A 13,999-nucleotide genomic window follows, 5' to 3' on the forward strand; every position below is an offset into this window, starting at 1 on the left:
ACTTGCTGTAATGCTCACACGTCCATTGGCTTACACATAAGGGTTTACCCGACAGTCCGTGAGCACGTAATCCCGGTCAATTCTCACACTATCTTTGATCCGTACCTGTTCAATAGCGGTAACAAAGAATCTCCGACTCAGTGGCCATCACTTCATGAACCCGAACTGGCTCTGACAGATTGCCCAGCGACATAACATCGTCCAAACTGGATCCCGACAGGGACTCGTTGGCATGTACCCTGGTATTTTGTCTAGGACCTTGATAGGTCTTGGTCCTGCTTTCGGTATCCTGCTGCTGCCATAGCCACCATAAACGATCTACCTGGGCGTGATGCAGATAAAACACAGGATCTACAACAAGAGTGTCAGAAGTTACTGCAAAGAAGAGGCAACTGTGATCTTACCATTTGGTGCCGTCAACCCATAAAAGTCCCCTCGCACAAACTGGGGTATCGAGTTGTGAGCTTGGACTTCAAGAGCATCGACAAATTCTTCGTATGATTGGAGGCTCAGCACGCTGATGATAGCGTCGATCGTGACTCGATTTTCCAACTTGGTCTTTTTCTCACCCCCTTGGAATCCCCGGCTGAGACAATGAGGATTCTTCAAGATATCGAATCCATGTCCATTGGATTTCGACTGCCAGTGGCGGGTTGCATTCGCAAAGGGACCTTCTGTAACACAATGGCCCCCAAACATCGCGGGTAAAGAGCTTCGGCTTGTACCATTACCACCGAAACCATCGATAGGATCAAATATCGGAGAGGCGGCAAGGTCATGGGCGTCCAATGCCCAGTCCCAGTACCTATGCCAAAGAAGTTAGTCGATCTTCATGTGCTAGGGTCAAGAGGGACTTTTCAGACTTACGGCAGGGATCCGTGAAAATCACACTCCTCCGTCAATGCCTTTTCGTATGTGTGGATAAAATATCGATGCCAGGGTAGGAATGAAGCTGCGTAATGCGTGACAGTGCCTTCGAAGACATGCATATAGGCAAAGTCATCGTAACGACTACTCCCTGGCTCAAAGTGCGACTTTTTCTCAGTTAGACAGACGACAGCGCTGATGAAGTCTTGCTTCTGTGTCTTGTTCAGTTCTCTCCACTCCATTCGTCTCACCGGGTGTATACAGCTTGTTGGGGCTGTTTTCGATGAGATTCTCCAAGAAATGATGGCGCCCAAGAATAAGACAGCGGCGAGGCAGATGCTGATGAGACACGATTTGTAGCTGTAACCGCTATTCTTTTCGATATCTCTGTACTCATGTCAGCAAGCTGGCTAGAATATCTAAGATGGCCTGTGAAGTTTACTCTGGCTCACGATTTACCAGAGGCTGGTACTTCCACTTTCGAGACGTGACTTGTGAAATCTTTTCGTACAGTGATTCCATGATATTGCAGATGGTCTATAGAGAGAAAATATTCAAGAAGTATCGAAAAGAAAACGAGAGCTCGGAATTGGACTTTATTCCATAAATCTTTGAAGGACTCAGTCCGGCATGGTTTTGATACCTCATGCCATGACACGGGCACTGGATGTGACACTGAATGCCAACTGCGGATTGGGTCAGTCAGCATGGGCTACTTTGTCACATCGGCCGAATCCTAGATATCTCCAACGCTGTTGTCAAATCTCTTTCCTCTTACTGCGGAGATCTACCAGGGTAGACGGGGGTGCGTCAAAACAAGCCAGGGTACCCTCCCCACCTGGACATTAGTGGTGGCTTTGTACTTGACAAAGATTACCCACAGACACTGGATATTTGCACTTGGATCTTCTACACAGTCGGTTCTTGAGATGCTCTACGATCCTCTTTCAGTTCCGTATCTCCCTTCTCCTCACTACCCACAGCATCATGTCCTTCAACAAGGAGATGGAGCAAGACGCCTTGCTATCAGAAGACGCAAATAGGTCTTCATTCTCAGATTCAAATGTTGGGTCACGAACTGAGACGCATCCTTTCATACAACCACCCAGAAAGGCTACTTTTTCGAACTTATTTTCATGGCAAGCTATTCTGATGCACACGGGTATTTTTATTGTTTATACCATATTGATGCTACTCCTCGTAGTTCCTGTCTGGAATTCCCGTGAGAGAGAAGTCGCATACAGTAAGTTATCAAATCCGCTTTTCAGTTTCCTTCTCACACAGTCTTATCAGTCCCGTTTAATCCTGGACCACAGGCCCAGGTCTTCCAGCACAAACACTCGGTCTATGTTGGCAAACCGTCATCTCAGCTAGATGAAGCTTGGAAGGAAATGCTAAAAAGTAAATATCTTTGCTCTCCACTTGATGTTCTCCCAGACTAACGTGTCATGAGACTCTAATATTCGCATTAAAGAAGATGAGATGAATCACATACCTGGTAGAAAGGAGCAGGCCATCGAGCTGCCCGATGGAGGTTATTTTGCGACACTCAACGTTTACCACAATCTTCACTGCATTGTATGTTTATATCTTCAAGTTCTCTCCATGGTTATTGAAAGTTCCTGACACTAATTTACTTACAGAAACGCCTTCATCATTATATGTATCCAGATTACTACTTCCCTAATATCACAGAAGAGCAAAAGAAGGCGAATGAGTACCACAACCGTCAGTTCACTGACTATTTCTTGTCGCATCTTCTCACTAACGAAACATCCAGATCATTGTTTAGATATGCTCCGACAGAGTATCATGTGTCAAGGCGATATGCAGCTTCTGACGATGAAATGGCGGCAGGATGGCCGTATTCCAACCGCAAACTTCACATCGCCTCATCAGTGCGTTAATTGGGGTAGATTGGAGAGCTGGGCTACCAGCCGGAGGATTGTCGATCTAATGGAACCTGGATACTTAAACCATCCGACTTTAGGGCCAGCGTATCCTGATGGTCATGGAGATCTGATTGGAGAGTTTCTAGGACATAGCAACGTCTCGACAAGTGAAGATCAGGTTCAATAACTGAACCATTCCGAATAGCGATATCGTATTATAGTCTAAGTTAAGATGTGCTGTGCTACTCCCGAATCGACACAGGAATCACCTAGATAGCTGTGGTATTGGCTCCTTGTTCTTCTGTTGTCCGGCGGTATCACTGAGCTGCTCAAGCCTAAAAGCAAGCGGTAGATTGACTGATCACAGATTCCACAATGAATATCCTAAATTATCCTAAGAATTTTTAAAAGCGCCTAAATCTGTCTAAATCCCTACCATTGCCCGGTTAAATGCCAAGGGAAGATCGGCCTGCTACATGTAAGCTTACAGGAGTGCTTCTAAAACTCATAGAGTACTGAGATCAACTCCCCGTCCAACTTTTGGGATCGGCAGTTACTGGGTAAAGGGACACGTCAGATGATTGTCTATCATAGATGCCGGATTGCCGAGATATATGCATGGATTGTCCCCAGCAGGTGCATGCACACGCCCAGCATGGATTCAGATCCCGCTCCCAACTTGATGCATCCTCAGGATTTGACATTCAACTACACCACCACGAATTCGTATTCCGTTCCAGAAGATCTACAAAGAAATCTTCCCAGGTGGTAATTCATGAAATCCTTTCGTCGCTACATGGTTAGGACTGTGCATTACGTAACGGGCTCCGTATATGTGCCCCTTTCCGTGGTGAAGCAGCCGGACCTAATCACATAACATGAGAAGCATAAATAGTCTCAATGGGCCTTGAAATCTATGTAACTATTTTCCAAGCTCTGACTCTATTACGACATACAACTCAAATCTCAACATGCGTTTCTTTTCCGTCTTGTCCACCATGACCCTTGTGGCATCAGTCATGGGTGCCGCTATCCCAGTTCCTGTCGAGGAAAGCAACATTGAGGTTAAACGTACTATACCCTGGAGAACTGATTTTTATGATACGCCTAACTAACATTACCTCCAGGTGCCGAGGGACACGAGGATGCTGGCCTACAGAAGCGTATGTGCTTGTGACACTTGAACAAAATGCCGACTAATTTGTTATACAGGCGACGAAGGATACGGCGATGGGTGTGCTCGCAAGAGGAACTGTTAATAGCGTTTCCATATTTCCATTGAGAATCATGTTTCAGAGATCTTCTGATGTACCCACAACGTGGGTTTCTACATGTTCTACCTGAATAGAAATGGCTCTTCAATCTCAGAAGCAAATTCCCTCAACGTTCCATCCTCCGTGAATAAAACATCTAGCCACTGTACTTGATTCCCATCCAAGAAACTGCCGATAAGAGGATTCCCCAAAATGTCGACGTTTTCGTAGCCAATGATTGCCGATTCGTATACTCCAGAGCCATTATCCATACTCATTGGTGTTTGGAAAACTTGGTCTTGAGTTTGCGGGACTTCCTTTGGCACGGAACTGGGGGTTTGTATAATTGGTGGTGGCCTATCAAAGCTCATACCATCTAATCGGCCTGTAGCCCGTAGGTTCAACACTCTAGCCTGAATATCTGACAGTCTCTCGCAAAAGTCGACTGCTGGGATGTTTCCGTCGTTCTTCAGAGATCGTAAGACACTAAGTAAGGTCTCAAGATGATCTGAGTTGACGGCTGTGGGTTTCATGACTGCTGACATGATGAGAATCATGGCTGCTGAGAATATGTGATGTGCATCCCAGTATCCAAAAGTCGCAATGCTACCGTCTAAAAACAAGCCTTCCGCGATACGGCTAGATGCCTGTGCAGCGTTGACACAGCTCTCTGCCAAAGCAAGAGTGATAGATGAGACATTCTGCCGTGGCGATACATCTTCTCTCGCTTTAGTGCCTAGGTGAAACTGTGTCTTGAAGAGATGGAGGAGGACAGGGCGAGTTGTTTGTATAATGCATTGATTGTACGCGAGATGGAGACTTGCGACAGGCCGAGGAGTACCTCGCTCCTTGACACGCATATCAGGTTGTAGCTCGTCGTGCCATTCTCGAAGCTGTTTCAAGATACCGTGGACTTGATGTATATAGAGACCATTCGTAGCTTTGGGTATGCCATAGATATGTGTCACTTGCCAATATTAGCAACACAACAGAAAGTAGAGGCAGAAGATAAATAACTTACAGATATTTCCAATGATTCTAGCAAGCTTAATATTCGTTATGAGATTCTGCGGATCAAGAAACTCCGCCATCTCGTCCTTTGTCAGACCATCCATACTTGGCATCTCGACATCTATATCATCGTCTCGGACAGTGATGGGTTGGCCAAGCTTTGATGCTGAGAAGCGGTCGAAGAAGTAAAGCACCCACCATGTTCGCCGTCGACTTTCTCTCTCTACAGGAGTAAGCGTGGTATGTCGAGATGCAGACCTGTGCATGCCTAGACTTTGGGCGAGACGCATGGCTATCCCACTATAGCAGTATGCTGTTCGTATACGACCTAGTATGTTTGAGGCCCAGGCCTGGTGGAAGTCCATCGTCAGTTGGTGTCGGTAGAGGAGGGTCAAAGCTTGAGCTTACCAACAGTGTGAGTACTTCAACCTGCATCAAAGATGGTTCCTCATACAGATCCTGATTCTCTTGCAACAGGTTCACAGACCTAACATAGTAGTTCGTTCCCGGCACTCTGTTGTTATCGCCGACCCCTCTTCTATGTGTATATATCTCCCCCAAAGCCATGAGTGCATAGAACTTGCACAGCCACAGCGCTGACGGCACTACTTCCCTTCGATAAACAGCATCAATCTCCTTCATGAAGGTAACCTTCAGAAACAAGGGATGGTAGTTCCCTATGAATCGTCTAGCAACGTTTAGAAGTAACTTGACGTGCATTCGTTCTGGAAATTCCGGGCCTTGATCTGCCGGCAGTCTCCCATATGTGTTCATTCGATGATAGTTTGACAGGCCAGCTGTCGATGGGGTATAGGTATCGTCGAGGCATGATAAAAGTCTGTTGCTGAACGCAGCACATGAAGCTTCGCCGATAAAGCCTGGTTCTGAGGATCGTTCATGGATGGGCTTTTCGGGTTGTCTATCGAAGAGTGGGTTGAAGAGATTGCTTTCTTCTTTTGATAGAGATGGAGGGGCATCGATTTGTGTCTCTTGATCATCGAATGGAGTGAATGTCGGGTTGGTCTCAGGAGTTTGGTTGTGAGTAGTGATAGCTTGAAGCTGTCTGCTATCTTCTTCGAGCTTCTTGAGGTAACTGAACATGATGTTAGTATGCTATGATGACTTGAAGATGATTGAAGAACATGTCAGAATGGCTTGAGAACATTTGAAAAGTATTTACCTCTCAGCGATTGGTATCTTCCGTTCCTTGTTCGCAGGGAACTCACATTCATCCGCCCTGCCCGTCGACTTACAAGACTGACAAGGCTTATCACCCGAACACTTGATCTTCTGCGAATGACATCGATGGCAGCTACTTCACAATCAGATCAATCATCACAAGACAACTCGTCAAGGGCATCTCACGCAGCAAGCAGTCTTCTCGGGCGTCGTGTGCTCATCCTTGTAAATCGTTGAGTAATGGAATGATCTCAAACTCTGCGGGTCCGAGTCTGGGGTAGTCGCTTGTATTTGCCGTTGGTGATACCGATGATGGATGGTGGAGATGGGTCGGTAAGTCCAAAGTTGCCGGCCAGATTGATCGGCTTTGTTGGAGTTGCCGATGAATAAGCAGATTCTGACCAATACCGTCGATGAAGGCGTTGATAGCGAATCCACTCCACTTACACATTGAGGGCGTGGGAGAGATGTACCCCAGATTGTTTAATATAATACAGCTTCAAGTCGTCCAAGCTTAACCATGTCATCAAATCATCCTCATCTCAATCTCTCTCTCATCACTCACACTCTATATCCTCCCTAGACATCATCCTCATTATCACAATGTCATCTCAAGGCATCCGCATCGCCATCGACCGTGGTGGCACCTTCACAGACGCTTGGGCCGAAGTCCCCGGTCAACAAGAGCACATCGTCTTCAAGATCCTCTCAGTATGTCCTGACGAGTACGACGATGCTCCCACAGAATGCATTCGCCAGATCTTAGAGATCGCCCTAGACACAATAATACCCAAGGGCTCATTACTAGACCTTGCGCCGATTGAGTCCATTCGCATGGGAACCACAGTGGCTACCAATGCCCTCCTCGAACGAAAGGGTGATCGCGTAGCGTTCCTTGCAACAAAGGGATTCCGAGATGTTCTTCTCATCGGAAACCAGGCGAGACCTGATCTTTTTGATCTTTCGGTCCGTCGCTTGAAGCAACTTTACGAAACTGTCGTGGAGATTGATGAACGAATCACTATTGAAGGCGCGAGCGAAGCTCCTTCAGATGGTCCAATCGACGTCTCCTCAGATCCAGCACTGGTCGTTGGTCAGACTGGAGAAGTTGTCAGGATCATGAAGAAACCAGATCTTGATGCCGTGCGCGCGGATCTTGAAGAACTTAAAGCCCAAGGCTTCAAGAACCTTGCAATCGGTCTTATGCACTCATACACATACCCCGACCACGAACTACAAGTAACAAAACTCGCTGAAGAAATGGGCTTCAAAGTCTCCGCTTCTTCGGTCCTGCAGTCCATGGCCAAGTACGTGCCGCGCAGTCAATCGGCCGTCGCAGACGCATACCTTACCCCAATGACGTTCGCCTACCTGGATGGCTTCCGCAAGAACTTCAAGGGTCAGTTGGAAGACGAGAGTGCAAACAAGCTCCTCATCTGTCAATCTGACGGCGGCTTGACCAGCTGGTCTAAGTTCACTGGCTTGAGGGGTGTCCTCAGTGGTCCTGCTGGAGGTGTCGTCGGTCTATCGAGGACATGCTACGACGATGCTGATGGAACGCCTGTGTTGGGCTTTGATATGGGCGGTACCAGCACAGATGTCGCGAGATACTCGGGTGCTTTGGAGCATATCTTTGAGAACACTCTGGCCGAAGTGACCATCCAGACTCCACAATTAGACATCAACACCGTCGCTGCAGGTGGTGGCTCGATCCTGTCCTGGGAGAACGGACTGCTCAAGGTCGGTCCCAGCAGTGCTGGCGCCAACCCTGGTCCTGCATGTTACGGCAGAGGCGGTCCTTTGACTGTGACGGACGCCAATTTCCTTCTTGGTCGAATTATTCCCGACTTTTTCCCTCGCCGACTTGACCGCGATGTTGTCAGAGACAAGTTCGCTGCTCTTACAGAGATCGTCAACAAGGAGAAGGAGGGCGGCGAGCCATTCACACCTGAAACTCTAGCACTGGGTTTTCTTGCCATTGCAAATGCGACAATGACTCGACCTATTCGAACACTCAGCGAAGGTCGTGGATACGGAGCTTCGAGCCACAATCTGGGTTCTTTCGGCGGTGCAGGCGGCCAACACGCTGTCTTCATCGCTCGAGATCTCGGTATCAAGCGCGCCATCATCCCATGCTACTCCAGTATCCTGTCCGCCTATGGTATGGCTCTCGCCGATGTCGTTGTCGAGAACCAAGAACCTTCCGCCATCACCTTCTCCAAAGAAGTCGTCCCTGAGATCAAAGCTCGTCTTGAGTCCCTCTCTTTCAAGGGTGCCCAGGGTCTTGAGTCTCAAGGCTTTGATGCTAAGACTACTGAGCATGAGTACTTCCTCAACATGCGCTACCAGGGAAGCGATACCTCTCTTATGATCCCTGTATCAGAGAATGTAGGAGATGCAGGCGTTGCTTTTACTTCTAGACATACTCAAGAGTTCGGCTTCTCTCAGTCGCGCAACATTCTGATCGATGATGTTCGAGTTCGAAGTATCGGCAAGTCTCGCGTTCTCAACATCTCGAGCCCCTTTGAAGAGCTCAAGAAATACCAGTCCGATGGTCTGACTCCCGTCCCTACGCCAATCTTCTCCCGTAAGATCTTCTTTGAGAATCACGGCTGGACTGAAACTCCCGTTTATGAGCTCAAGTCCATGTCTCCTGGTGTTCACATCACCGGTCCTGCGATGATCATCGACAAGACCCAAACAATCGTGGTAGATCATCTCAGCAAGGGTGTCATTCTTCCTGAGCATGTTATCCTTGAGGTTGACAAGGCTGAGAAGCAGAATGTTGCGACCGAGACTGTTGATCCAGTTACACTCAGTGTTTTCGGACATCGCTTCATGACTGTCGCTGAGCAGATGGGCCATACCATGGAGAAGACCTCTATCTCTGTCAACATCAAGGAGAGATTGGATTACTCTTGCGCTATCTTCTCCTCTGATGGAGGTCTTGTCGCCAACGCCCCTCATGTTCCCAGTCATCTTGGCTCAATGAGCACAGCCATCGCCTACCAGGCTCAACGATACAAGGCTGGTGAATTGAAGCCTGGCGATGTCATCATCAGCAACCACCCTCAAGCTGGTGGGACTCATCTCCCCGACATCACCACCATCACGCCCGTGTTCGATGATGAAGAGAACCCCAAAGAGATCATCTTCTTCGTCGCCAACCGTGGTCATCACGCAGACATTGGCGGTATCGTTCCTGGCTCGATGCCTCCCAACTCCACTGAACTCTGGCAAGAAGGTGCCGCTATCGAGTCGTTCAAGATGATCAACGAGGGTACCTTTGATGAAGCTGGTTTGATCAAACGTCTCTACGACGAGCCCGCTTCGTTTCCTGGGTGTAGCGGTACACGTACTCTGACGGAGAACATCGCTGATCTCAAGGCTGCTGTTGCTTCTAACCAAAAGGGCATTGAGTTAATCAGAGCGCTGATTAAGGAGTTTACTTGGCCTGTTGTTCAGCTGTACATGCATGCTATTCAGGACAATGCTGCTCAGTCTGTGCGCGATCTTCTGAAGCAATTTGCTGCGAAGCACGAGGGCGGTGTTCTTGAAGCGACAGAGTATAACGACGATGGTATCCCATTCAAGCTCAAGGTTACCATCGACAAAGATACGGGAGATGCTGTTTTCGACTTTACAGGAACCGGGCCCGAACACTCTGGTAATCTCAATGCGCCACCGACATGCTCATATTCTGTCATCATGGTAAGTTTACAGTCTCATAGTATTGACCTTCACTGACATCTTCAAAGTACTGCCTCCGCTCCATGATCTCCAAAGGCGACATCCCCCTCAACCAAGGCTGCCTTAAGCCCATCAAAGTAATCTGCCCCGACAACACCATCCTCTCCCCCTCTCCCACCGCCGCCACCGTCGGCTGCACCACCGAAACATCCCAAAAGATCGCCGATCTCGTCCTCCGCGCCTTCAACGCCGCAGCCGCATCCCAAGGAACCATGAACAACCTCAGCTTCGGGTGCGGCGGTACAGATCCCGTCACCGGTGAAGTCACCAAGGGCTTCGGATACTACGAGACCATCTGTGGAGGTGCAGGTGCTGGCCTTGGTTGGCATGGCGCCAGTGCTGTTCATACGCACATGACGAACACGAGGATCACGGATCCAGAGATCTTGGAGAAGAGATATCCTGTTATTCTCCATGAGTTCTCTATCAGGAAGGGTAGTGGCGGTGCTGGAAAGTGGAGAGGTGGTGATGGTTGTGTTCGCGAGATGGAGTTCCGCATGCCTCTGCAGGTATCCGTTCTTACGGATCGACGAGTCACGGCGCCTTATGGTCTCGAGGGTGGAGAGGAGGGACAGAGGGGGCAGAATATTTGGGTGAGGAAAGATCCTATTACGGGAGCTATGAGACAGGTTTCGCTTGGGCCGAGAAAGACGTCGCATTTTGCGGCGGGAGATAGGATTATTATTCTGACGCCTGGTGGTGGAGGCTATGGGTCGACTTTGGAGACAAAGGATGATGTTGCTGTGCCGGAGAGGGATTCGAGATCGCTTCTGACGAATGGTAGCTTGGGAGTTAGACATAGTATCGCTACTGGAAACTAGGTAGTTCTGTGAAACTGGCGTTAGCAATTGCATATTTACCATACCATACTGATCGTTGCCTCTGTTTGACCTTGAACCATCACGGGTTCCCATTCGCTTGGACTTCCATCACATATCTCCAAGAACTGGTCTTTCAAGTCCTAATAAAAAGATGAGAAATGCTTGTGCAATGCATTGTAACTGCTAATATACACCTTGATCAGAGTGGGATAACTGTTCATCTCCCCAACCCCAGCCAGTCTTCACCAGCCATATTCTCTCCTCTACACCACCTTTTTAAAACTTATGAATCTTTCCCTTCTCAATACCCAACTCCCCCAAAACACCCCCTCCCCTCTTCCCAACAAGCGCCTCCTCCATAGCCGGCGGTCCACAAACAAAAACCTTCTCCGTCCCCTTCGGCACAACCTCCTCCAAAAGCTCCCTATCAACCCTCCCCTTCCTCATCACCGATCCCTCGCTCGGTCTACTAACCGTGTACTTGACACTAAACCTCTCCGGAAACTCTTTCGCAAAACCATCGAGCTCCTTCTTCAGCAGAACATCCTCATCCGTGTTTGCGCCAAACACAAGAGTCATGCGAGTTTTGTCTTCGGGATTGCGGAGGATTCCTTGGGCGAGTTGGTAGATCGGTGTTATGCCGCAGCCGCCAGCGATGAGGGTTATGTGCGAGAAGGTGTTGGGCTTCCATTTGTAGCCGGGGAGGGTGGTGAGGATGAAGAGCTTGTCGCCTGGTTTGAGGGAGTGGAGATAGCCGCTTCCTTTGCCGTTGGGATATTTCTTGACCATGAGTTCTACATAGCCGGGTTCGTCTACCCAAGTTAGTAATCCCTTTGGGTCTATAGATAGGTGACTAACCAGATGGTGAAATGGGAGAATAAGGTCTCGGCGTAGGTAGCCAAGATCCCTCAGGCCATGTAAACGTCAACAGAGCGGCTATACTCAGTAAGCAGCGATTCGCATACCCTGCGTAGTAAACTCACAAGTAAGTGAGAGTCCAGAAACAGCAGTCTCTTGAGGCAGCTTGAACCTCAACCTCTTGGTATCATGCGTCTCATCCTCCGAACTATGCAACGGCAGCTTAACCGCGGCAAAGCCCCCCTTCAAAATCTTCTGCGCTTCACGAGATTCCGCCGAAGCTGTTCCAAACATCATTTTCGAACAGACTGCAATACCAATTGCTCCAACAGTTAGTCCTGCAATGAGCGGCGCAGGGCGGGTTCGAAGGGGTAAGCGAAGTGCCATTTTGCTCTGGAATGGATTGAACAAAAGAATTGATTGCTGAGAAATTAAATCGAAGAATTGATTGGATTGTGTTACAACTAACTTGATTGTGTTTGTGTGACGTGTTTTGCCCTTTTATACTCATTTTCTTCCTCACGGTCTTACGGTCTTCTATACGGACATTCGTACATGTCCGGCGCGCGGTGGCGTGAGACGGTCCCGAACGCTATGAAACGGCGCCGAAGACATGGGCCGGGTCCGGAATCTCTCAACGGTCTTTTACCGTGAACACGCGTTTCAGGAATTATCCGTTGCAGATTTACAAGGGACCGTAATCCTTCATGTCGATCATCTCGCGGTTCCGACCTCCGACTCCCGTTCTTGTACAAAACATTATCCTTGTTCGATGCTCTATATTACACATACATACATAATACAAGTCTGTCCTTATCAGACCAGATGTAACTTTTCATCCATGTCCTTCGCTGCTTGTATAGACTTTGCTAAAACATCCTTCTCTCCGCTTGTCAAGGCACTCGCTTTCGTGCCGACCATGCAACTCATGGCTTGCTTGCTTCCGCCCTTGTGCCATGTTTGGTCAATCATCCAATGTGTCGGGACTTCGAATTCTGTTTGGTTGACGGCCTTGTTCTTAAGTAAGCCGCCGTTGTACCAGAGGAGTTTCTCGTTCTGGTCGACGTGTGCGATGACGAAGCTGCAGACGCGGACTTCTTCTTTGTCCTCGCGCTTTTTCTCCTCCTTCTTCTTCTCTTCTTTTGCCTTCTTTGCTGCGTCGAGTTCGGCTTTCGTGGGTCCTAGCCACCCGACAATACCGCCGTAATGAGGTGAGAAGGCATACTTGGATCCTGTGGCTTCGAAACCGATCCACCAACTCTCTTTATCCCCATATGTGATCTTGTAGGTAACCTCATTACGAACCCGCTCCGAATTCTGCCAGCCAATGTGGAGGAGAGCAAGCAGAACGTCAAGTCTGGACTTGTCAACGACAACAATCCCAGAGTCACCCTCTTCAGAGTATCGTTCCGTCCAAACAAGGGACTTTTCTGTCTCTGTGCTGGGGTGCTTGATCTGATCATGCCACCAATCCTGACGATCTGCAAACCCATTCTTCCAGAGCAATCGATCATGAAAGAGCAGTACACCCGTCTCTTTAAATCGATCTTGACGAAGAAGACGTCGAGGATCCTGGAAGAAAACTGCGTCTGCATCGAGCAGAATGACCTGCTCAAAGCGACTCGCCAATGCAGCAAACGGTTTTATCGCCCAGCCTCCATCAGCAAGCTTCAATGTACTGTCGTCGAAAACAGTGAGAACATCGAGCATTTCGATCTTGACTCCATCAGCAGCTTGTTGTATCTTTTTTCGTCCAGCGGCGGATAAATCATCATCTCCTGCGTATACAACTTGAATTGGTAGGGTGGTCTTGTGGACGCGCGTCAATGCTGCGATGAGATGGCATGCGAATCGGAGTGTTTTTTCGCCCGTCGGGATAACGATTCCAGCTGGTGCTTTATCGGCCTTCACACTTTTGCTGCTGTACGAAAGACCAAGACGATCGTAGATATCGACGAGAGGCGGCGAAACACCCTGCTTCGAATTGAGCCATGGAAACTGCTGTTCCACAATTTGCGCAACAAGTTCCGCTGTCTCTTGACTGTCGTCTCGCCCTTCCAATTCCTCAATCCAAGATCGCAGCAATTCTGTCCGTTGTCCAAGTTGTCCAAAAATCGCCTTCGGTTCGTCCTTTAAGGGATAATCGAGAAAATATCGTGCGCCAAGCTTTATCGATTCAACACCGCGCGAATTCGAACTTGCTTTCGTAGTGCTCTGAAAATTATTGCTTGGTGTGTAAAAAGAAACATCGCGGTAGTGATAAAGAACGCCGACGAAGAGCCATATCGACGCAATAGCTGCTGTGATCTGTATTGACCTTGCGCTCAGACGCAACGACGGCATAGCAAGCATTGTGAAGGAGTGAATA

At 48.6% G+C, this 13,999-nt stretch overlaps 7 protein-coding genes across 7 annotated transcripts; 3 read left to right on the plus strand and 4 right to left on the minus strand.

Annotated features, from left to right (window-relative positions):
• Positions 1-109: 109 nt before the first annotated feature.
• FMAN_03495 (uncharacterized protein) lies at positions 110-1,389 on the minus strand (the record flags this gene model as incomplete). The annotated part of the gene is made up of 4 exons (XM_041832320.1): positions 110-351; positions 405-805; positions 868-1,252; positions 1,320-1,389. The coding sequence occupies 4 exons, from the start codon at positions 1,387-1,389 to the stop codon at positions 110-112; spliced, it is 1,098 nt and encodes a 365-aa protein (XP_041682795.1).
• A 465-nt stretch (positions 1,390-1,854) lies between these two features.
• Positions 1,855-2,946, plus strand: FMAN_03496 (uncharacterized protein; the record flags this gene model as incomplete). The annotated part of the gene is made up of 5 exons (XM_041832321.1): positions 1,855-2,110; positions 2,161-2,268; positions 2,321-2,445; positions 2,511-2,595; positions 2,648-2,946. 5 exons carry the CDS (start codon positions 1,855-1,857, stop codon positions 2,944-2,946), a joined length of 873 nt encoding a protein of 290 aa, XP_041682796.1.
• A 784-nt stretch (positions 2,947-3,730) lies between these two features.
• FMAN_03497 (uncharacterized protein) lies at positions 3,731-4,041 on the plus strand (the record flags this gene model as incomplete). Its single annotated transcript, XM_041832322.1, has 3 exons — positions 3,731-3,830; positions 3,887-3,920; positions 3,972-4,041. The coding sequence occupies 3 exons, from the start codon at positions 3,731-3,733 to the stop codon at positions 4,039-4,041; spliced, it is 204 nt and encodes a 67-aa protein (XP_041682797.1).
• Positions 4,042-4,095: 54 nt separating this feature from the next.
• On the minus strand, positions 4,096-6,124 carry FMAN_03498 (uncharacterized protein; the record flags this gene model as incomplete). The annotated part of the gene is made up of 3 exons (XM_041832323.1): positions 4,096-4,979; positions 5,034-5,373; positions 5,432-6,124. The coding sequence occupies 3 exons, from the start codon at positions 6,122-6,124 to the stop codon at positions 4,096-4,098; spliced, it is 1,917 nt and encodes a 638-aa protein (XP_041682798.1).
• Positions 6,125-6,805: 681 nt separating this feature from the next.
• FMAN_03499 (related to P. aeruginosa hyuA and hyuB) lies at positions 6,806-10,773 on the plus strand (the record flags this gene model as incomplete). Its single annotated transcript, XM_041832324.1, has 2 exons — positions 6,806-9,913; positions 9,961-10,773. 2 exons carry the CDS (start codon positions 6,806-6,808, stop codon positions 10,771-10,773), a joined length of 3,921 nt encoding a protein of 1,306 aa, XP_041682799.1.
• A 276-nt stretch (positions 10,774-11,049) lies between these two features.
• On the minus strand, positions 11,050-12,018 carry FMAN_03500 (uncharacterized protein; the record flags this gene model as incomplete). The annotated part of the gene is made up of 3 exons (XM_041832325.1): positions 11,050-11,585; positions 11,632-11,709; positions 11,757-12,018. 3 exons carry the CDS (start codon positions 12,016-12,018, stop codon positions 11,050-11,052), a joined length of 876 nt encoding a protein of 291 aa, XP_041682800.1.
• Positions 12,019-12,447: 429 nt separating this feature from the next.
• FMAN_03501 (related to alpha-1,3-mannosyltransferases) lies at positions 12,448-13,983 on the minus strand (the record flags this gene model as incomplete). Its single annotated transcript, XM_041832326.1, has 1 exon — positions 12,448-13,983. One exon carries the CDS (start codon positions 13,981-13,983, stop codon positions 12,448-12,450), a length of 1,536 nt encoding a protein of 511 aa, XP_041682801.1.
• Between the last annotated feature and the right edge of the window lie 16 nt (positions 13,984-13,999).

Source organism: Fusarium mangiferae, assembly GCF_900044065.1.
Source record: "Fusarium mangiferae strain MRC7560 genome assembly, contig: FMAN_scaffold006, whole genome shotgun sequence".
NCBI lineage: Eukaryota > Fungi > Ascomycota > Sordariomycetes > Hypocreales > Nectriaceae > Fusarium > Fusarium mangiferae.